Source organism: Sycon ciliatum, chromosome 11 (assembly GCF_964019385.1).
Source record: "Sycon ciliatum chromosome 11, ocSycCili1.1, whole genome shotgun sequence".
Lineage (NCBI taxonomy): Eukaryota > Metazoa > Porifera > Calcarea > Leucosolenida > Sycettidae > Sycon > Sycon ciliatum.
Genome location: NC_088653.1, coordinates 17267796 through 17292066, shown reverse-complemented (window position 1 = coordinate 17292066; position 24271 = coordinate 17267796). Strand labels below are relative to the sequence as shown.

At 52.2% G+C, this 24271-nt stretch overlaps 1 protein-coding gene across 1 annotated transcript; it reads left to right on the top strand.

The window, feature by feature from the left end:
* The first annotated feature begins 852 nt into the window (after positions 1-852).
* Positions 853-24183, top strand: LOC135827566 (cytoplasmic dynein 1 light intermediate chain 1-like). Its single transcript, XM_065340035.1, has 12 exons — positions 853-1065; positions 3953-4029; positions 4936-5073; positions 6517-6673; positions 6931-7007; positions 7676-7863; positions 8436-8529; positions 9789-9924; positions 10617-10728; positions 11506-11622; positions 20409-20583; positions 22772-24183. Exons 1-12 carry the CDS (start codon positions 1016-1018, stop codon positions 22858-22860), a joined length of 1410 nt encoding a protein of 469 aa, XP_065196107.1. The 5' UTR covers positions 853-1015; the 3' UTR covers positions 22861-24183.
* The last annotated feature ends 88 nt before the right edge of the window (positions 24184-24271 follow it).

Sequence of the window (24271 nt, the reverse complement as noted above, 5' to 3'; positions counted from 1 at the left end):
TCCGGAACAAAGTACCTGCGAATATCCACATAAACCCTGCCTTCATGATTCTTGACTTGAGCTCGAATAAGTTCACCTTGTCTGTCGCCAGTTCCCTGGTGGATGTCCATGAGGGACAGAGAGCGCAGCTGGATCCCAGCGGGGCGCAGGGCGCGGGCACACCTCAAAGCGAGACTCATGGTTTCTTTGAGAGAATGAGATACAACGGAGCAGAAGGCTACTGGTACACGGTAATGGCAGGAGAAAGACTTGACTGAACCGTTGCTTTTTTCTGTAATTAATTCAGCACGTGTATTTGAAAATGTTGATCGCGCAATCATTGTCACGTGCACATACGCCGGACCGGTCGTCGGCGCGTCACAATTTTTACGACTCCCTGGTCGCGACGGGTGCCCGGGGGCGGGGGGGGGGGGCGCTAGCTGTGAGGAGCGCGGGATCCCCGCGGGAGCGGCTGAGTAGTCGACGCCGACTCGACGGACAGGGTGCGTTCGTTTGTTCGCGTGACCACCCAATCAAGAAATTGCACTGCAGCTAAGCGTTCGTTTGGGCGTAAAATCTACAAGACATGACCATGATGGCATGATGACTGCTGAGCATGAGAAGGCTTATTCAAGTCCAGTAATATAATAGCAGAGTACTCTAGGCTAGCTCTATGACATAGAGCTAGCCTAGAGTACTCTGCTATTATATTACTGGACTTGAATAAGCCTTCTCATGCTCAGCAGTCATCATGCCATCATGGTCATGTCTTGTAGATTTTACGCCCAAACGAACGCTTAGCTGCAGTGCAATTTCTTGATTGGGTGGTCACGCGAACAAACGAACGCATTTTTGTACTCTTGCCAGTCTTGGTAGTTTAGACTTTTGATTTTGTTCTTATTTTGAGTGAGATACATGTACATTTGTAGTATTCCGGCTACAGTACTGGTACTCATATTTATAGCAATATAGGCCTCGATCTAGATGCAATTTTGGTCCAGGTTCGTTCAGTAGTTTTCTCTCTGGGCCGAGGACGATGCTGGACAAAACCAAAGGGAAGGATGCGGCCGTGCAAGACGACCTTTGGTATGTGAACCAGGCAATCTCGAAAAACAGCGTTGAGCGAGTGTTTTGCATTTGGGTACTATTTTGTGCATATAGAAAAGGTCTGCATCTTTGAACACTCAGGGATAATCTTATTTGCTGCCCATCTTTGGATACACTATACACTATAATTATGTATGCACAAGTGTAGTGCACTCAATTTTATATTCCTTGTTTTTTGAGTAGTGCACCTGGCGTTGTGCCTGCTGACATGCTAGTAGTTGGACAATTTATGCATGGCGATAGGAACCATGAATTATATTGCACAAGGTCTGGGAGGTAGCCTGTACCTGTGTTATTTCAGGTGACAAATTTGTTTCAAATCCTTCATGATTGCTGAGCGACGTTCAGAAAAGATGGGCTTTGGCTTCCCTTGATTGGTTATGCCACCCTGGACTTCTTCCAGGACATGTGGTGACCTTCTGCAGAGTTACTGTGAATATACAGTTCATTCTGTTGACGTTTGGTATCAGAACAGTTAAAGATAGGGAAGTTAGCTTTTTGGGCCTGGCTTTACACAATTCATGGACGTGGCAAATGGGATTTCGGCCTTTGGCCTCTGGTTGGTGGACCTGATCTTTCCTCCCCCATGGTTTAGGAGCCGCACCTGACGCCTGATCATGGGGTGGTGGCGTCCCACGGAAGCGGAAAGGCGGTCCTTGATCCTCCGTGCACGCGAGCCCGTGCAACTTGTATTTCATTTTTATTTTGCCCGATAACCCTTATATGCACATTGACGTCACATACGAAATCCCGTAGACTCGGTTGGGTGTTAAATGTACAGGACCCTATTGTGTTATCTGTATTTTCGACTACGGAACGTTCCCTTCAGGCATTTCATGCAGCTACATTTTTTCGGACGTAGATCCAGCTAGTCACTAGTCCTGTCCAAACTGATATGAAGCTGGCAAAGCGTCTGTCTGCCACTAAGCGTTGGGCTAAGCTGGGTCAAATGCGCATGTTGTGGCACGCAATGACCACCCAACTGTGCATGTACACACCTGCGGGAATTCATACATCTGTACGAGATTATTATTATTCAATATTATTATTTTTATTTTACAAAGGTGTTTCCCACAGACCTATGGTCTTCTTACGGGGGTCCCTAGAAAGGTTAAGCATGAACGAACAAACGTGCGATAATCTGTACAAGAGCGAACAGTGGAAGGCAGCATGTTCCACCGATCAGAACCTATGTAGCCAAGACGAGAAAAACCAGCTTTAGTGCGGGCAGAAGGCAAGGCCAGAGAAAAAGAGATGATCCGAAGAGTCCTTATGCACATTGCAGCGTGTGCTAAGGGGAGGATCCGGCGGTGGTGCCGGTTCCGGTGAACCCCGGGCCGCTTGGTCGGGCCATGGCAGGACCAACAACTCTTTGGCCACCAGCGCGTGTTTATATAGTTGCTATGGAGACCATGTGCATCTGCCGTATCATACACGAAATATGAGACTAGAGCATGGCTGATTAGGGTACCGCAACTCAAACGCTCGAAACACAAGGTCTCTTTAGGGGCCGTCCGTAAATATCGAACGCTTTTCACCAAACGCATTATTTTGGTTTAGACTCGACCCCTCCGGGAGCTCCCCCTCAGAACGTAAAAATTGTTGACATATACAATGCATATACAACACAAGTCGCAAGTGTGTCACTGCTTCTATGGCCATGTACATGTATGGAAGTTTTCTGAAACGAAATTGGTCAACCCCCTCCCACCCCATAACGAAATTATTTTGTTTTGTGAAAAAAGTTCGATAATTATGGACGACCCCTTAGGGGCTATCCGGCATTATCGATAATTTTCAAGAAACGAAAAAGTTTCGTTAGGACCCTCCCCCTCCCCCCCCCCCCCCCCCCCCCTGAACGAAAAATGGATTGACTTGACAGCAAGAATGCCTTGATGTCTCTCATATCGATCTTTTTCGAAACGAACCTCCCCTTGACCCACCCACCCATAAACGAAACTACCGTAAAATCCCGTTAATAAGGCCCGGGCGTATACTTTGCAGAGCGTCAAAAACCGGGCGTATATTTGGGCATGGGCTTATTTTAGGGCATGGGGTTATTATTGACGCAATCTGCAGAAGATCAATCTTCCTCCTCACGCGCCACTAGTGCACTACGAGCCACTATGTACAGGTAAGCGCGACATGTTTTGCTACATTTTTTTGGCAGTTTGCCACATTCCAACGGAACATTGCTGTCCGCGGCCTCGCGCGCCGTGACAGTGTTGAGTTCTGCACTGTGCTGCGTGCAGTTGGATGGCACGCACTCCATCTACAACTGTTCTACAGTTTGTACGCGAACGCACGCTCGCTGGCTGGTCATTTTGAGTCCACTTTACGCCCTGGGCTTATTTCGGGCATGGGCGCTAAAACAGACTTGAAGTGTACACCGCCTAAAACTGGGCTTATTATCGGACATGGGCGTTATTTAGGGTGGGCTTATTTACGTAATTTTATGGTATTTCTCTTCCTGTAAAAGATTGATAATTATGGACGACCCCTTACTGCGTACCGAAGTGTCGTGTATTAGAGCCTGTCTCGTATAGAACCCTGTTTTGAATAGAAGCCTGATTTTCAAGATACACTGTCGGCACATACGCCTGGTTTTAGTTTTGACATACATAGAAATACCTGTCTCACTTAGAAGCCTGCAGAATTTCCCCAAGAAAGTCCTATAAGCCGCGGCTTTTATACACGATTTTACGGTACGTCATTTAAACTGTTTGTGGGTGTGTGTGTGTGTATTTGTGTGTGTATGTGTGTGTGTGTGTGTGTGTGTGTGTGTGTGTGTGCGCTTGCGTGCGTGTATGTGTGTGTGTGTGTGTGTGTGAGTGTGTGCGTGCATGTGTGCGTGTGTGTGTTTCAGGTCATCCATTTTGAACGATGTCCGGACGTCATCGGCTCCAAGACAACGCGTTGCCGCTAAGAACCTTCTCATTGTGGGTGAGTTTTGTTGTTGTTGTTGTTGTTGTCGTTGTTGTCGTTGTTTCAAATCTTTATTCTCACTATAGCCAGTGGCCAATAAGAGATAATAGTGTAAGAAAGGAGAAAGAGTGTGGAAGAATTGGGTGGGCAGAGCCTAGGGGTTAATGACTACTTAAGTGTACGGGCAGGGGTGGTCGCTACACGAGCATACTGAGTTGTGCAACAGCAGGGATATCTGGGATTTGAAGAGAGTACCAGAAGGGATTTCGCGAAGCTGGGTGGGCAAGCAATTAAAGTAATGAAGGGCCTTGTACAGGGGAGAATGGAGACAGCGATCAGTCCTCGGAGTTGGCAAGTGCCAAGTACGAGAGCGACGTAAATTATACAAAGGTTGCACGTTGCTAGCAGTATGCAGCGAGAGTATATGTGGTGGGGCAGGATTGTGGCGCAGAGAATGCGCGAAGAGTATATGTTTAACTTTAAAGCGTGAAAATAATGTTGGCCAATTGATGCGATGCAAAAGGTGGGAGGGGTTGTTGTTGTTGTTGTGCTGCTGCTGCTGCTGTTGCCGGTGCCGTTGTTGTTGTTGTTGTTGTTGTTTGTTTTGCGGTTCAATAGCCAATTGAGGCATCTTCCCAAGATACCTTTTGAATCTCTCTCCCCTCTTCGGGGGTGACTCGAGTGAGCAAGCACAGTACACTACACTGTGCATGCATGTGTTTGTTTGGATACTCTTGCTCTTGAGTGACCAGCTTTGTTGTTTACAATCTGAATCGTGTGTGTGTGTGTGTTTGTGTGTGTGTGTGTGTGTGTGTGTGTGTGTGTGTGTGTGTGTGTGTGTGTGTGTGTGTGTGTGTGTGTGTGTGTGTGTGTGTGTGTGCGTGGACGATTCTCCTTCCCCATGCTTTTTTTCCCCGGGGGCAGGCGATGTCAACTCCGGCAAGAACTCGGTCGTCACCCGACTACGACACAAGGATGCCAGCAGTGGGCCCGAAGTGGACGAGGCCCGTGGCTGTGGCATGGAGTACACGTATGTGGATGTCAACTACGAGGATTTCGACGGTAAGCCACCAACCATCTCATTCTCACTGACAGTCTTGCGGCGAGCCAGAAGATGTTGTAGTGTATAAATAAATAAATAAAGCCGTGAACTCCTGTGCTCAGCTATGGCAAACACAGCTGTTTCTATACATGTACAGTGCTGTTCAGTGCAATCCGATCGCGTCACTCAACACTCAAGTACGCGCCGGGCGTTGTGCAGCCCTACATGTAGACCTGCGAACACTGGTATGCGAAATGGTGCTACAGTCCATTCATTTGCGGAAGGAAAACTACTACAGTCCATTCATCGGAAACAGTCCAGGATTTGGGCAGAATTGAGGATCAAAAACCCACTTAAAATCTCAAAAATCTGGGTGTAGGATCTGTTTGTCATACATTTTGCCATGACATACCTGTCCTAATTTTGTAAAACCTGGCTGAATTTCTATTTCCCTGTTCTTGGACTTTTCTGGCCTCAAATGTGGCAAGGAGTAATTGCACGGGTCGCACAATGCAAGGTGTACTGTTGTTTTCACGATATCTACAACTATGTGAGAGAGACACCAAAATGTTAGGGTGCCGGTTTCCAATGAATGGACTGTAGGTGCAAACTTGACTCACGTGATCGTATTTCATTGAGCGGCCCTGCACAATGCTGCTCAATGAAATCCGATCGCGCGAATCAAAAGTTTGTGCTGTTCACCCTGTTCACAAGTAAAGAATCACAACCCATTGTTCGCAGGTCCAGGGTTGCACAGCGCACGGCGGGGCGTTCACTCGCTTGATCAGCGTTCAGTGAGCAGAGCTGTAGATGAGCCATGCTTTGCAACGCTAGAAACGGGGAAAAAGTGATCACCTTGGCCGGGTGGTGTCGGCGGGGAAGTGCTGAAGCTGCACATTCCTGGATTAGGGAACCACCGGTGCCCGATAACCACGATTGTGGCTACCTTCAGTGGTCCGTTGAGCGGTGTTGAGCGGTCGCCATAGACAGATTCTACCGTTGTATACTGTAAAGCATGTAGTGTTTGCCGCAAGAAATGTTTTATTTTATTTACAAATGCAGACTGGTTTCCGCTGTTCGGTGTTTGCGATGGGGTACTTCACGGTGAATGTAAATAGCATATCTCCCTGTACAACAGAGATGTGAGTGCTTGCATAGAGTGCAGCTGTCTGTGTTCACCACATCTCTCTACGCAGCACGGATGTGTCCGCTTGTGTAGGGTGTGGCTGTCTGTGTGTCCACCACATCTCTCTACGCAGCACGGATGTGTGTGCTTGTGCAGGGTGGAGCTGCCTCTCACCACCACATCCCCATGCAACACAGATGTGCGTGCTTGCGTACGGTGTGGCTGTTTCTACCTATTCGTGCAGAAGTGTCTGTTCGTCCATGGCGTGCATGATTGAGGCGTTCACCTGTCCTGACAGTGCTGCTGCTACTGGTGTTTCTCTTGTTGGTCTTGTTAGATGTGTATGCGCGATTAGGCGTGTGGATACTGGATGGAGATGAGAAGTATCAGCCGCTGTTGAACTACTGTCTCAATGAGAAAAGCATTGATACGGCGGTGGCAATGGTGGTCGTCGACCTCTCTAAGCCGTGGACTGTGCTGTCGTCTCTGCAACGGTGAGGGTGTATTCGTGTGTGTACGCGTGTTTGTGTGTGTGTGCACGTGCACAGGCACGGGCATGTCTTCTTGTTTGGGGTTGGGTGCATTGCGGTTCTCTCTTGTCTTGTCATCTGCAGTCTCTCTTTCTCTCTCTCTTTCTTCCTCCCTCCCTCCCTCCCTCCCTCCACACACTCGCATGCACGCACATTCTTACTCCCACTCACGGTCTCTCTCTCCCGCAATATCTCTCTTTGCATTTGGCCTTTGCGTGCAGGTGGCTGTCGGTTCTTGGTCAGCACATCAACTCTCTGAAAATCGACCCGAAGCAGAGAAAAGAAATGGAAGAGAAACGTACGTTCTTCTAGCTAAGGCAGCCTGTCTGTCTTTCTTTCTTGCTTCTTACTCCGACTTGTCCCTGTCTGTTTTCAATTGGAATGTTCATTGGCTCGTGAGGTTCATCCTGTTTTGTGCTGCTTGCGTTTAACTAGAAGGAGCGTGTTAAACGCTGAACAGCTATGTCACACCACAGGTACACGAACAGAAGTTGTGTTGGTACCCACCACTGCATGTACAGTTGCGCCCGGTGAAGTCCAACCCCGAGTGCATATTTGGTGCTCTCATCTAACTAACTTTATTGTTAATTTCACATCCCTCGGTACCCTGGAAATGGCGCAAATGCCTGCTGGACATACATCTGTTCGAATGCAATGATGGAATAGGACCTGTCCAGGGTGCTACTGTTCTGCACCTTGGGTCGGATTTCACCCAGGGCAACTGTCCGTTGAAGTACATGTCTAAGCTTTGACATGTAGCATGCACTGCGTTCATCTCCATTACGAATACCCCCCCCCCCTCTCTTTCTCCCTCTCTCTCTCTCTCTCTCTCTCTCTCTCTCTCTCTCTCTCTCTCTCTCTCTCTCTCTCTCTCTCTCTCTCTCGCGCGCGCACACGCGCGCGCGCGCGCGCACACTCACACACACTCACTCACTCTGTCTTCTTGTAACTCATTGTCTTCTGCAGAGGTAAAGTTCTTCCAATCCTATACCGAGCCAACAGAAGCATCCCCGGCTGGCACTGGACCAGCAGCAGGAGCAGCGGGTTCAACAGCGGCTGGTACAGGAGCGGACGATGAGAAAGTTCTCCTGCCTCTCGGCGAAGATGTGCTCGTGGAAAACTTGGGAATTCCTATTGTTATCGTTGCTGCAAAGGTGAGTTTTCTTAGTTGTTTTAACATGGAAATTGTGGGCACCAGTTATGCGATCGAGTCCACCAACTAAACCAGATTTTGAACAGTCAGACGTGCACAATCTAGCTCGAAACTGACACGGAGTACCGAGACATTCCATGGCACGAAAGTCAGGTTGAGCACTGCTCGATAGCGCTAACCAACGGCCTTCCCACTTGGAAGGTTCATGGATATTAGTGCGAACTCCAAAGAGGGGAAGTGGAATGTCTCAGTACTCCTTGTCAGTTTTGTGCTAGATTGTGCACGTCTGACTGTTCAAAATCTGGTTTAGTTGGTGGACTCGATCGCATAACTGGTGCCCACAATTTCCATGTTACAAAAATTCCTTGGTTCACGATCTGACTTTTTACTGTTTGTTTTTTTTTTCTCTTTTTCTTTGCAATCTTCTCTGTGTCATTTAATTAGGATCTGTGAAGGAATTGTTGTCGGTACTTGCAAAGCCGCATGTGTTTAGGATACATTTGTGTGTGTGCGTGTGTTTGTGCGCACGTGCGTGTGCGTGTGTGTGTGTATTGTGCACGTACGCCTGTTCAGTCTGACGCGTTTGCACAGCTGGAGAAAGAGGACGACTACAGCGAGGAACACTTTGACTTCATTCAGCTGCAGCTGCGACGAGTCTGCCTGAAATGTATCCTTGCCTCTCTCTCGCCTGTTGTGTGTGTGTGTATGTTTGTGCGTGTGTGTGTGTGTGTGCATGTGCGTGCGCATAATTATATGTGTGTATGTGTACATGCATGTGTGTGTGTGTGCATGCGCACGTGTTTATTTTCGCATGGCTTTCTTCGCTTCTATAAGCTCTGCACTGTGTGATACTTTCGAAGGCTGCGATAGAGGTTGTGCAAATAAAACCATCGTGTTTGCTTTGTCAAATCATATTCGTGATGCCACTCCAGTGACTCCACGCAAAATGCATCAAATGATAACGTCTTCGCCCGATCTCTATTTTTTGCCTTGGTCGATTGTTACAGTTGATCGAAAACTGGACCCCTCAAATTTTTTAGTGCAATCAAGAGTGTGATCAATGCAGACATGGCCACACAACATTACGACGTAGAGGTTTTAAGATTATTATAAATACGAGTATTCCGAAATCTATATTTTCGCTTTCTTTTCTCCAAGCCGACTGTTCAAATAGTTTTGGTGGCATATGTTTTACCAAGAGTACATAACCCCCCAGAGTGTGCAGCTCCCACATACCCTGCTGTCCCGACAGAATTTCTAGTTGACGTCATTATTTATGACGCAATGCTCCTTGCACCAGTGATTTACAACATGTGTACGGGTGTCAACGCATCACACGTTATTCTTTGCAATAATTTGTACAGGATCGATCGGCTTCGGTCAACCACAGGTTCCGGATTCGTCTGATAATCCGTGTACAGTGCGCATTGCATCATCAAAATGACGTCAACTTGAAATTCTGTCGGGACAGCACCCATAGTGGAGTTGAACACTCTGGGGGGTATGTACTCTTGGTTTTACGTAATAGTGTTATAGAGTATGTACAGTGCGTAGCCCGGTGAATTTGGGCCAGAAGCGGCACCCAGAGCTGATTACTCTAATTTCAGAAATTTTCCGTGCTCAATATTTTCGGTATGAGGGCAAAAGGCCAGGTTAGGTGAACAGAAATTTTCGGTACAGACAAGCAGTTCCCTATTGGATTATGTGTGTCAGTGTTTGTTCGGTGTATTGAAATTTTAGGTGTGAAGCAGATACACCGAAAGTACCGAAAATTAAATTTCTGAAATTACAGTACTCGTTAGCTTGAGGGGCAGTCACTCTCGACTCTTGTTCACGGTTTGGGGATGTACACCAGTTAGCACAAATCATTATTATCCTTGACTATGTCTGCTAACTGCTGGTGGTGCTGGTGCTCTCCCTGATCAGACGGCGCCTCTCTGGTGTACGTGTCGAGCAAGGACAGCAGGAACTGCGATCTGCTGTACAGCTACCTGATTCACGTTGCGTACGATCTGCCGTTCAAGGACGTCGCCACCGTCGTCGACCGCGACGCCATTTTCGTGTAAGTGCGAGCACGCCAGCGCTAAGACTTAGTACAGTCGGACCTCGCTTATCCGGTCCTCTTTTATCCGGATCCCTCGTCATCCGGAAGAAAATCGTTGGTGACCGATATGTACAGCATATGCCATGCATACATACAGTATGTGTGTTCGATTATCCGGTTCCCTCGCCTATCCGGATATTTTTTTGTGGAAAGCGGACGTGTGCGGTTAAGCGAGGTCTGAGTGTGCATGTACTAAGAGTGTGAGTGGACTGAGTGCTTTGTTTTGTACTGTCGTGGCCATTGAATCAAATGAGATACCCGGGGCCAGCGCCCTTACATGCACTGTAGTTCGGGTGCACACAGTAAAAAAAATTGGCCAGCAGATGCTGCAAGGCCAGCGCCACGTGGCCGCTCGACGCCCAGCGGATTTCAAGGTCCGCTACAGTACCTCGTTTTGTACCTGGAGCGCGTAGCCCGTGTGCTCGGCAGCTCGTGGGGGCTACAGGGGCAAGGCATTTGATTGCGGCGAGAATGCAGTGGGTTTATGGATGTCTGGCAGTGTGAAATGGCCTCACAAGAACAGCTGGGATCTACTAGTGCCTGGTGGTGTAGGGAGAGGGAGAGAAAGAGACTGGCGAAAATGTGCACAGCTTTATAGGAATGCGAAACCTTGTTAACCTTGAGTCTTGTGTTTGTCTCTCGTCTTGCAGGCCCATGGGCTGGGATAGCGGGAAGAAGATTGCACTCCTGCAGGAGCAGATGACGACAATGTCTGCAGACGACACGTTCGAGGAGCGTATTCCCGAGCCGCCATCGCGGAAGGTGAGCGTCTGCTCTGGCTGTACCTTCTCATTATCGTATTTTCCGGAGTATAAGCTGAACCGAGATTTTTTGGTTACGAAATACAGATACTGTAAATATACAAAATTTCGGCGCTGCAAAATTTCGGCACTTCACAATTTTTGATAATTCGGCGGCGATTTATTTTCGGCGTGGGGTAGAGGGCATGGTATAGTGCGACAGATGCTGTGAAAAATTTCATCGGCGTTTTAATTTAGGCGTTTTGGGTCGGTGCCGAATATAGCCGAAGTTAAATAGCTGCCGAAAATTTGTATATTTACAGTATCTACTGTGCACTACTTTGCGGTTCATTTGCCCATCGTAGTATAAGCTGCACCGACTTTTTTTGGGTGAATTACTGTATTCCAGATATTTCAACGTCAATAAGTTAACGATCTCCCGATTTTTGTGGGTTTTAATATAGCGAGGTGAAATTCTAACGAGTTCTGTCTCAAAACCGGCAAATGACTGTACATGTAAATATCGTTTTGCACATAACGACTTCAAATGTTTTAAGACGATTCTGTCAAATCCGAACAGTATGAGTGTTTTAGAAGTAACTTTGGATTATACTCCGGAGAATACGGCTGGTGAATCCTAGGCTTTTTGGCCCAAACACGCACATACTAAACTGTTCTTTCCAAAGGTGTAGGGGCATGGGGGGATTGAACATGCCCCAGTGTGCCCCGTACTGGCTCCACACCTGATCCCTCGCGTACTCTTGTTGGCTGGAATATCTCCTTGTTTGTCACTGCTCAGCCCGCACAAGATCAAGTTCCTGTCACAGCCGAGGCTGACCAGATTTTCTTGCTGCGTCAGCAAGCTCATCTGGGCATCCCTGCTGCTTCAGGTGGCTCTGCCCCGCCAAGAGCTGGGGTAAGAGCTAGACACGTGTTATGTGCTGTGTATACTACTGCACTGCTGATCGTCTTCCGGGCTTGTGTTGGCCAGCTCTCTGTCTGGCTCGCTTTACTGGATTCTACTATTTCTAGACTGTATTCTTCAGGCTCACTTCAGGCTCGACTCGCATTGCAAACTTCCTTGTTATTGTGTTTCCAACTAACTAACTATTAAAGAAGAAGACTACTGAAGACTAGCCGAAAGGAAAAGCACCTGCGTCTTATAACAGCAGGGCAACATAAAGCACAGCAGGCCGAGCAGGGCGGCATAAAAGGCACAGCAGGCCGAGCAGGGCGGCATAAAAGGCACATGTGAAACCAGAGACCCGGACCCGTCAAAGCATGCAAATGAGGGCCGCTCTATCGCCTGACATGAATGCATACAAACCAGTACACATGACCATGCGTGCACATCTCCCCCTTCACTCACGAAATGGCATATGAGTGAGTACATGAGCAAGGCAGTGCAGCAGCAAGAATGAGTGCACAGGAAGGCAGCATATGGAAAGTGCAGACGGACAACCACAAGAGAAAACATCAGAAACATCAGAAAAGACTAGAGACAGCACACCAGTGTCAGAGCACCAGCACTCTAACTAACAGAACAGCGCAGCTAACTGTCTGTCTCGACCGGGCGTCGCCTCACTCCACGGGGAGCGGAATGAGGCGTTGGATGGCTCGCCGGTAGATCTTGCCCCGGATCTCAACATCCACCACCCTGACGCAACTGTCTGGTCCGGGGAAGACACGCCTCACCCTGCCCAGTGGCCAACTGCCCCGGGGTGTGTCGGGCTCGATACACAGCACCACCTCATCGACAGCGATGTTCTTCTGCGTCTTGCGCCACTTCCTGCGCTGGTTCAGCAGTGGGACGAACTCCAGGAGCCATCTCCTCCAGACCTCCTTCACTGTGCGCTGCACGACGGCGAAGCGATCTCTGGGGTGGACTTGCTCTGTGGCGTTCAGTTTCTCTTCCAACGGCAGAGGTGGGTCGCAGCGTCCTGCAAGGAAATGCTGCGGAGTCAGCGGCTCGAGGTCGGCGGCGTCGGCACTGACTGTTGTCAGCGGACGGGAGTTGATGAGGTCCTCTGCGGCGACGATGGCGGTGTGTAGCTCCTCATCAGTGAGCTCAGCGGTGGCCAGTGCGGATCTCAGAGCGCGCTTCGCTGCCTTAATCATAGCTTCGAAGACGCCTCCAAAATGCGGTGCTCTGGGTGGGTTGAACCTCCACCGGATGTGTCGATCAGCGAGACTGCGCGCGATCTCTGCGCGATCGAGCTGCTCCACGGCTTCTCGTAGCTCCCGTTCAGCCGCGACGAAATTTGAGCCGTTATCGGTGACGATGATGCTTGGCGTGCCGCGCCGCTTAACAAAGCGGTTGAACGCCATGAGGAACCCCCCGGTATCCATGGAGTAGGTGAGCTCCAGATGGCAGGCACGGGTTTCCAGGCACGTCATGAGACAGAGGTAGCGCTTCGCTCGGGTTCTGCCTCGTCCTTGCTTTGTCTGGAACGGCCCGGCAAAGTCGATGCCGCAGTGCGAGAATGGTTGGAGAGACCCGGCAGTCCGAAAGTCCGGCAGAGCGCCCATGATCTGCGCCGCCGGTACACCCCAGTTCTTCCGACACGGAACGCACGACTGGCGTGCCGTCTTGACTGCTGATGCCCCGTTTACTATCCAGAACCTCTCCCTCAGGTTGGACAGCAGATGCTGAGGTCCCACGCTGTGGCGGCACCTCCGGTCCTCCTTCTCGATCAGCAGCCGCGTGACAACGTGCTTCTGAGGCAGGATGATCGGTAAGCGTACACGATATGGCAAGTGTTTCGCAGCCTTCAAACGGCCTCCGACCACCATCAGCGGTTCAGCATGTTGATCTAGCGTCGGGGTTAGCGCCGCCAGCGGGTCGCTAGCCTGCATTGGCTTTCCGGCGGCCAGACGCTCCAGGGTTGGGCCGTACGCGTCCTTCTGCGCCTGTCGTATCCAGTGCCTCTCAGCGCGGCCTACCTCACCCGCCGTCAGCTCTGGCACGTTGACAGTAGGGTAGTTCGAGTTGGCTGCTCGCGAAGTCGACACTGCAACGGTGACGTCTTGATAGCTGCTGGTATCCTCCCCCTTCATGCCGACGCGTGGCTTGCGGCGGCATCGGCTGACAAACCGGTAGCACCACGCAGTCACCCTGAGCAGCTGCTCCCAGGTGCGGTATCTGGACGCCTGGAGGCGAGTGGTTGACGTGACGGCAAGCGTGAACGTGGTCTCCCGCTGGATGACGCCTGGCAGACCTTCTGTGGACGCTGACTTCTCAGGCGGCCATACGTCTGGTTGCTGCGACAGGAATGCGGGTCCGTGCCACCACACCCGGTCCTCCGCCAACTCCTTCGCTGGTAGCCCACGGGTACCCTTGTCGGCGGGGTTCTGCTTGCCGGGTACGTGCCTCCACTGGGAGGGCTTCGTGGCGTTCTGTAGCTCTGAGACGCGGTTGCCGATGTCGACCTTGAACCTGCGGCTGTGCGAGCGGATCCACCCCAACACGTTCATGGAGTCCGTCCAGAACGTGTGCTCGGCGACCGGGATGTCCAGAGCGTTGCCAACTTCGCTGCTGGTCCGCAGACCCAAGACGGCGCCGCGAAGCTCCAGCTGGGGGATGGTCTGCCGACGAGCCGGGGCTGTCTTGGCCTTGGCCATGGCGAGCGTCACCCGCACGTTGCCGGCTGCATCCTCTGCGCGGATGTAGGTCGCCGCAGCGATGGCACGGTCAGACGCATCCGTGAACGTGTGGACGGAGAGGATGGACTCTGTAGCCGCCTTGAAACTGCGTGGCGCGTTGATGGCGGCCAGGTCGGGCAGCTCGTCAAACCACTCCCTCCACTTTCTGGCGTGTGTGGGAGGAAGCTCGTCGTCCCACGCCTGGTCCAGCAACCAAGTGTCCTGCAGCAGCACGCGGGCACGGATTGTGAACGGCGCAATTTGCCCACGAGGATCGAACGCCGACGCCAGGCCGCTGAGGACGGAGCGCCGTGTCAGCTTGGTGAACTCTGGTCGCTTAAAATGAAAGCTGAAGACGTCTTTATCCGCTGACCAGGTGACTCCCAGCGTCTTCGTAGTAGGCAGAGTGCAGTGGATATGCTCACCGACATTGAGTGTAGCGGATGCGGCTCGATCAGCAGCTGGTATGCTCTGCAGGACTTCCGCGCTGGTGGACAGCCACTTGCGCAGGTGAAACCCGCCGCGCGACAGGATGTCCTGGAACTGGACGCGGCTCTCCACTGCGTCGGCCACCGATGGGCGCGGTGTCAGCAGGTCGTCGACATAGCGGCTCCGCTCCAGAGCGTCGGTAATTGCGGCTGAGTATTGCGGGCCGAATCTGCGCAGTACCTCCTGGACTGCCTTGCCCGCCAGGTAAGGCGAGGCCTTGATGCCGAACACCACACGCTGAAACTCATACACCCGCGGCTGGTTGTCGTCGAAGCGCCAGAGAAACCGGTGGTATTTGCGGTCCTCTTCCCTGAGAGCCACTTGGAGAAACATCTCCGAGATGTCAGCTACAAGTGCTACAGGCTCGGCACAGAACCGGATCAGGACCTTGACAATGTCGGTCTGAAGTGCCGGGCCGCTGAACATTTCATCATTAATCGATCGCCCGTCCCACTTGGCCGCGGCGTCGAACACGATCCGCACCTTGGTCGTCTCCTTGTCGTTGCGGACGACCGGAAAGTGCGGCAGGAACCATTGCTGAGCACCATCGGCGTCCACCTCCCTGCTGGGCACTTCACGGATGTACCCCTTGTCGAGATGGCTCTGCATGACGTCGTGGTACTGCTGTTGTACTCTCGGGCGGCTGTTCAGTGAGCGTTCCAGGCTGCGCAGTCGTTGCGCGGCTTGCGGCCGGTTGGAGGAGATGTGGGGCTCGGGATCAACCCACGGAATGCCCAACTCCACCCTTCCATCGACGAACCGGGCCGTTGCGTTGGTGCGCTCCTCCACCTGGCTGTCCTCAGCAGATGGCATAGCGTCGTAGCAAGGCGGCCGTGCGCCGGCTGACTCCATGCCGAGATGGTTTCGGACGAGCGTCTCGAGGCTCAGATCCTCTGATGTAGGCGTGACGACTGCTGAGAAGCTGGCAGGGGCCAAATCTGCTCTTCCTGGGCTCAAACACACCCAGCCCAGTGGGGTGAGTCGGGCAATCGGGTGGTTAGGCTGCGCTGTAGTGGCTTCCTGCCGTACGGTGTGCAGCTCGATGGCGTTGAGACCGATCAGCACGTCGATCCGCCCCTCCACTGAGGGGAACGGGATGTCGCGGAGATGCTCCCAGCTCTGCTTGCTCTGGCTCCAGTCCACCGGCTGCACGCTCGGGCACACTGTTGGCAGCGCCCAGGCGCGGAACTCCGATATCGAGCCGTCAGCTTTGTCGACCGCGACGGTGACGTGCTCGTACGTACCGGTCACTTGCCCGCCGCCCAGGACGGACGCCGTCAGCTGCTTTCGTGGGCCACACACGCCAATGGCAGAAGCGGTCTGCTGCCTGATGTAGCTGGTGGACGACGCAGGGTCCAGCAGCGCAGTGCCTTGCACCCTCCTGCCGTTGTGGCTGAGGACAACAGGTACCGTCATGAACGACAGCGGCAATGCTTCGGGCGGTTTGTCCTCCTCACGCCGCTCAGCTGTTGCCATGGCGGTGTCGAGAGCAGACGTCACGTGTGTGGTGTGTGCCTCCGTACACGACTCGGTTGAAGCGTCAACTGTGACGTGAGCCGTGTGACGACCGTGTCTCTCCGCTGGTGCTGGCTTGGTCGGCTTGGTGCCACCGGGCGCATCTCGCTTTGGCCTGTCGGAGTGCAGCAGTGCGTGGTGTCGTCGTTGACAGGCGCCACAGCTCATCTTGCATGCCGTGGACCAATGGCCAGGCGACAGGCAGCAGCTGCAGATGTCCTTGCAGGCGCGCACAAATTCCCATCGCTGCTGAACCGTCAGAGATTTGAACCTCGGGCACGCGCTCAGGTGATGCGTGCCCTTGCAGCTTGCGCACTGGTCTGGACCGACCGCGAAGGTGAAGTCTCCTGACCGTGGCGGACGCTTGGGCGCGACGCTGGGTGGGCATGGCTTCTGGGACTGCACGACTCGCCGTGCACTGGCTGGCTCCGAAGCCGCGATCCGTTCGTTCACCCTTGTGAGCTTGTGAACGCGCTTGAGCAGGAACGCGGCAAATGCGTCAATGTCACACTGGGTGTCGTCCTGCTTCTCAAAGTAAGCTGAAAGGACCGAACGCGGCACCTTCTGCGTCACTGAGAGATACAGCTCTCGCCCGGGCGCTATCCTGGCCACCCGCAGGTTCAACAGCGTGTTCCTCAGCTTGACGGCCAGCGTCTTCAGCTCATCCAGCTCGCGCTCCGTGTTGATTCGCGGCCAACTCATGAGCTCGCGTTCCTGCTGTTCGAGGCTACGGTCTGTGCCCCCGTACCACCGATCCAGCTCCTCCATGATGGCGGAGTAGGCGCCCGGGCCGTCTAGCACGTCCGCGATCAAGTCTTCGGCCGCTCCGTCCGCCAGTGCCTCCCGCAAGTGCGCGAGCTTATAGTCCTCTGACAAGAGCGGGTTCTCGTGTACTAGACGGAGAAACCGCTGACGCCACTTCACATAGGACAGCATCTTGCCATCGAACTTTGGCAGGTCCAGTGGCTTCAGGGACCTGCAGACTCCCATCTGGAACATAGCCGCTCCGTCTGCCCAATCGACTGCTGGGTCGGTCGCCCTGGTGGGCGGGAAGTAGGGTTCCGCTGCAGGGTTGAGTCCTGCTTCCTTGGGCTTGAAGGCCTGCTGGACTGGACGGAGTCGCAAAGGCACTGGCGGGACTGGCTTAGGTGGTGGGCTGGGTCCCGCTCCCTTGGGCTTGAAGGCCTGCTGGACTGGACCAAGTCGCAAAGGCACTGACGGGACTGGCTTAGCTGGTAGACGTCTGGGCTTCGCACGTGGGGCTGGGGTTGGAGCAGGTCGATACTTGAGCAGGCTTGCTCTCGGCACTGGAGCTGAGGTGTTGGGTTGCACTGCAGGCTGCACTGGCTGTTGCATGTTCGGCTGCATGGGCTGCTGTGCGGGCTGTGACCCAGACCCCTGTTCTAACCCGGGCCTGCGATGAGCCACTGCGCCAGCACCTGCGTCGCTGAAGGCACTTCGACTGAAGTGGTTGGCCAGCCTGCGCTTGGCCTCCGCGTCCGATCGCGCACGACGACTTCCCACGCCGCGTGGCCAGCTCCCACCATCGACATCCTCGCTCTCTAGCTCTGAGCTCTCTGGCTCTGAACTCGAGGTATCCACAGCAGAACTTCGCGCTGCCCTGGCACTGCTCGCGCTGGCCAACTCCTCCGCCGCCCTCGCCTGCTCGACTTCGAGCTCCTTTTCCGCCAGGTAGATTTGGAGGTCGATCTCCCGCTGCTTCAGAGCGGCGATCCGCCGTGCAGTCTCCAGTTCTGCCTCCTTGTTCCTACGCAATATCGCAGCTTCAAGTTCAACGCCCCCGACTTCAAGGCTCTCGCTCGCGGACGTCCTGCCGCCGCTCCTGCGTCCCGACCGCCTCGGCTCTTGGGCCTGCTCCCCATCGGAGAGGAACCGCTTGGGCATCTTACCTAGGGTTCTCCTGCTACTCCTTCGTGGGAACTCCATGACAGGCAACGGAAACCGAGACTTTCTGCTGGTCGTGATCCGGCTCGAAGGACCAGTTTATGGCCAGCTCTCTGTCTGGCTCGCTTTACTGGATTCTACTATTTCTAGACTGTATTCTTCAGGCTCACTTCAGGCTCGACTCGCATTGCAAACTTCCTTGTTATTGTGTTTCCAACTAACTAACTACTAAAGAAGAAGACTACTGAAGACTAGCCGAAAGGAAAAGCACCTGCGTCTTATAACAGCAGGGCAACATAAAGCACAGCAGGCCGAGCAGGGCGGCATAAAAGGCACAGCAGGCCGAGCAGGGCGGCATAAAAGGCACATGTGAAACCAGAGACCCGGACCCGTCAAAGCATGCAAATGAGGGCCGCTCTATCGCCTGACATGAATGCATACAAACCAGTACACATGACCATGCGTGCACATGTGTGTGTATGTGTGGGGGGGGGGGGGCCTTGCTCACACGATGTCTCACACAATGAGTCTCTCTCTCTCTCTCTCTCTCTCTCTATTTCTGTCTATCTATCTCTATCCCTCCTTCACACACGCGCACAAACACACACACATACACATACACACCATGTACCATGTATACGCCCGTCGCAAGAGAAGCACACAAATCTGCAAATGCACTGGATGTGCACCCACAGATTTTCTCTTATAGCAACGATAGCGAACAAGATCTGTATGAGACAGATCAAGACTTGCGCCAGATAATTGTCCAATCCACACAACTGGCGAAGCCATGTGAATCGACCACCAATGCACACCTGGTCTACACCACACGGAGTACATCGGCATAAAACAGCCAAGACAGTTACCTATGCACACCCTACACTTGCTGGGGTAACCAGTATGGACAGCACGCTGCTTTGATAGAAGCAGACACTAGATGCACTGATACCTTGAAGTGAAATTGGAGTTACTTTACCAACCAGCCTCGGCTACTGAGTACTGAGAACCCAGAGCCAACAGACATACCAACAACCTCAGCCATGAAAGCTATTATAGTAACGACACACTGGATTGTGGAGCCGAAACTAGTCCAACTTCCAAATACTTTGGCAAGAAGGTAGATACACACACACACACACACACACACACACACACACACACACACACACACACACACACACACACACACACACACACACACACACACACACACACACACACACACACACACACACACACACACACACACACACACACACACACACACACACACACACACACACACACACACACACACACACACACACACACACACACACACACACACACACACACACACACACACACACACACACACACACACACACACACACACACACACACACACACACACACACACACACACACACACACACACACACACACACACACACACACACACACACACACACACACACACACACACACACACACACACACACACACACACACACACACACACACACACACACACACACACACACACACACACACACACACACACACACACACACACACACACACACACACACACACACACACACACACACACACACACACACACACACACACACACACACACACACACACACACACACACACACACACACACACACACACACACACACACACACACACACACTCTTCTCTCCATGTGTTTTCAATGGTTTCACATGCTGTGCTTGAGAAAAGACACCGGAACCCTTCTGCAAACCGTACAGTCATACCTGTGCAAGGCGACTGCTTCGGAATGCGGTCTCCTGATCCAGGCTTATTTGACTGGAGATAGCATTCCTTGGTCCTGGTTGTAGTGGTCTTTTGCCAAAGTTTTGGGCAGGTAGTCGCCTTGTCCGGCAGGTTTTACTGTATAGCAGAAGGAAGGACTTCTGGTGCTGGTTCCTCCGGGAGAAATGTCACGAGACTCACGGAAGTGGAGGGTATATAAACGTTCATCTCTTTGTTCATTTCTGGTGGTGGTGCTGCCGTCACCGCTGCTGCTGCTGCTGCTTTTGCTGCTGTTGCCGCTGCTCTGATTCTGTGTCTGCTAATGATCCCATTTCTGTTTCTGCCATTGCTTTCGGCTGCTGCTGCTGTTGTCGTTGTCATGATCAGGATACGCCGGCACAGCGGGTTCCTGCTGCAAACAACCGCTCTCCGCGCACCGAGCGCAGGGCACCCGCTCCGGCCACCACGGCATCTGCAGCGTCGGCCGTAGCAGCCGGCGGTACCGGCGAGACCGTCTTGGCCAGCTTTTTCCAGAGCCTGCTGCAGAAGAAGCCCGGCGCAGGTGAGTTTCACCGCACCACTTTTCGGGCCGGTTGTCATTATTATTACTTGAAGTATTATTTGTTTAGAGAGCTGATGGGAGTTTGGCGATCGATCGGGCGTATCTGTATGCATGATGTACGCAGTAGAAACCAGGGAGCCTTGCATGTGCCATGTGGTATCAAGACTTTTTCAAGAGTATAACCTCCCAAGAGTGTGCAACTCTGCATCTGGGGTCTCAGGCGGCGAAAACTAAAACTCACATCACATGTCTCAGGTACGTTTCGTACTACGTACAAATGAAGGATAGTGTGCACGCAATCCGAATATCTGCCATGATCTTGCTGGGAATTTGCATACGCGCAGTGAGTTTCTGTCAGAGCGTGCTTTTTTTATTACACCCGCTGCTCGCTGAAAACGGGCTGGAAACGTACAACTGCGACACTACACCACGTGATGTGAGTTTTCGCCGTCGGCGTACCCCATAGAAAGGTTATCAGGAGTCGCACACTCTTGGCGGTATCAAGAGTACATAACCCCCCAGAGTGTGCAACGCCTGATCCAGCTCTGCATAGGGTCTTGGTCGAGCGTACTAATCGGATCTTCTGATGTCATGCGTACACTCCACACCAGCGCAAGGCCGGTCTCGAGGCAGGGCACCGTTGTTTTTGATCCGAGAGTACCCACGACTCCCCGGGCTCCCCTCAGATATGTACGGTATTATGACGCAAAGATCCGATTACGCTCGACCAAGACCCTATGCAGAGCTGGATCAGGCGTTGCACATTCTGGGGGGTTATGTACTCTTGATGGTATGTGTAGAACTCCCAGTCCAGTTGAAAGGACAGGTACTGTATTTCCCCGATTATAAGTCGCACCCCCGTTTTCAGGTTTGAGCAATATTGTTTCGATATCTCCACTTCAGTTGTAAGTCATGCTCGATAAGCCCATTGTGCATTGCCAACTATGGAAGGTATGAGTAATGCATGTGAGTACGCTGGGATCAGCAATGTACTGTTCAACACTCCAGACGACCATGCCCAGGTGGCTGTGTGGGGTGTTGTGTGACTACGCTGGGATCAGCAATGTACTGTTCAACACCCCAGACGACCATGCCCAGGTAGCTGTGTGGGGTGTTATGTGAGTACACTGGGATCAGCAATGCACTGTTCAACACCCCAGACGACCATGCCCAGGTGGCTGTGTGGGGTGTTGTGTGAGTATGCTGGGATCAGCAATGCACTGTTCAACACCCCAGAAGACCATGCCCAGGTGGCTGTGTGGGGTGTTGTGTGAGTATGCTGGGATCAGCAATGTACTGTTCAACACCCCAGAAGACCATGCCCAGGTGGCTGTGTGGGGTGTTGTGTGAGTATGCTGGGATCAGCAATGCACTGTTCAACACCCCAGAATACCATGCCCAGGTGGCTATGAAGGGTGTTTATGGTACAAATTAGTGAATTTCGTGATGTAGCGAACGAACTGTTGTCCATGTCCCTGTTTGAACCCATTGTATACTTCTAAAGCTGACCCTTTGTAGCGAACCGTTTTTCGTTTAGTACGAACCGTATGTTTCTGGGCTGCTTGATAACCAAGTGCACGCGTACTGTCATGGGTCACTTGCCAGTCATGACTTGCTGCTTGTATGGTGTGAGTACATTTCTGTTAAAACAAACTTCGGTTGTAAAGAACTAATTCTTCTGCACAATGGTGTTCGGTATACAGTGAAACCAGTCTAAGACGACCGCTCAAGGGACCTGCAAAATGTGGTCTCTGTTGCCAGGCGGTCTCCTTATCCAGGGTCGTTTGACTGCAAATAGCATCCCTTGGTCCTGGTTACAGTGGTCCTCTGAGGCAGGTGGTCGCCTTATCAAAGCGGTCGCCTTGACAGATTTTACTCTATCAGGATTCGACTGTATACATAGTGACTCAACTGTGCATAGATCACAGTACAGTAAAAACCTGGTGTAAGCGACCTCTGTGTTTAGCGACCACCTGCTCTTAACGACCACCTTTCCATGCACGGACACTCCTACGCAGACGCTGTGGGACCTGGTTCTAAAGACCACCTGGCTTTAATGACCGCTTTTGCTTGCACCGTGGCGCGGTCGCTTAAACCAGGTTTTACTGTACATGAAAATAAGAACGGTCTAGGCTATGAGGCTTTTTTTCATTCTGTGCTCTGTCTCTCTCTGTGTGCTTGTGCTTAGCTGGAGGCCGTACTCCTGGCCAACCAGCCACTGGCAGTGCTTCACCGGCCGTGCCCGCTGGCGACAAGAGCCAACCGAAGAAATCATAGGTGTTCAGTCGTCGTCTTGAGCACCCGCCCACCTCGCCATTTCCCTGCTCTCTCTCTCTCTCTCTCTCTCTCTCTCTCTCTCTCTCTCGCTCGCTCGCTCGCTCGCTCTCATTTGGAGGTTGTATTGATGTCAGCCGCGGTGTGAGTTTGCGATACCCGCTCGCCTCAATGCACTGCTGCCCGACTGCTGTGTAGGTGCTGTGTAGGCGCTGTTTCTATCGAGGGAAACTGTTACTTGGTGTCTGCGCGTATTACATATCGTCTGTACGCCATCATGCTTTCCCCGCCTGGACAAGTGCAGCTGGGATGTGATAGCCGTGACGTAAGTGTGCGCCATTGGCGCTACTCGATTCGTCCACACAGCACCTACCCACCTGCATGTTCACACAGCGCACACCTGACCTGCATTGCCCTAGCCGCAAGCATCATAATCATGCGATCAGATGTCCTGCGTCAGTTCTACCCCGGCCCCCGTCTCCTCGCTACATCGATATCCACACTGGCACCCCATGTTGATTATAATTATGCCACGTTTCTTTTCGCTGACCAATTTACTCCCCTCTCGCACGCACGCACATGCTTTCATCATAGCCAGCTGCTGGTTTTGAATCCGCCGTGAACTTTAGACGCACCCGCCGTGTCGATTGCATAAAGATATATTCAGAGCTTCGCGCCCCTGGGCCTTCATTTGTGCCATTCGTTAGACAGTATTTACTCTGGCCATCATTTCTTTTGCTCGCACTTTAATTTACAATTTACGTTGTTTTTCGCACCAACCACACTTGTTTTTTTCCGGGTCACTCATGTTTTTTTCCAGGTCAGAAGTGTTTTTTCCGGGTCACACATGTTTTTTCCGGGTCATGCATGTTTTTCCCCGGGTCATACATGTTTTTTTCCCGGGTCACAATAATATCACTATAGACTGTGTGACCCCACAGCTGCTCCCGTTTAGCTCTGGTTTATAGCAGAATCTAATAATTGACGCACGAAATCTCTTCGAAACCGCACGAAACACACGCTCCCCCGCCTGCCCCTGTTTCCGTTTCGCTCCCGTCCGTGTCGCTACTGTTGTCGCAGTGCCTATTTCATCTTGTTGTTTTGTTGTACTTTTTTCCCTTGCCCCTGCTTCATATGCCTGCTAAGTGTGTGTATTGTATTCGGTTCTATTCATTGGCGCTTTTCCACCTTGGTGTTGTTTCTGCCTGTCCCCTTTTTTTGCCTTTGACTCATTCGTGTTTGGGTTTTCTTAGTGCTCTGGGCGAATCCCACTTGCATAAATGTACGTGATTTCTGGCGCTGAATACAAAACTCTTTCAGCTCGTACGCGCGCACCTTGCCACTGTTTCATTTCGTGAGGGTGCAGTGGTATGCGTGTGCCATGGCGCGTGTGTGTGTGCATGCGCGCGCGTGT

Excerpts from the sequence above, each read along its gene's own strand:
- LOC135827566 (XM_065340035.1), top strand. The coding sequence starts at position 1,016 with ATGCTGGACAAAACCAAAGGGAAGGATGCGGCCGTGCAAGACGACCTT. Across the intron at positions 5,074-6,516 it reads CAACTACGAGGATTTCGACG|ATGTGTATGCGCGATTAGGC; the intron begins GTAAGCCACCAA and ends TGGTCTTGTTAG. Across the intron at positions 11,623-20,408 it reads CTGCCCCGCCAAGAGCTGGG|GATACGCCGGCACAGCGGGT; the intron begins GTAAGAGCTAGA and ends TGTCATGATCAG.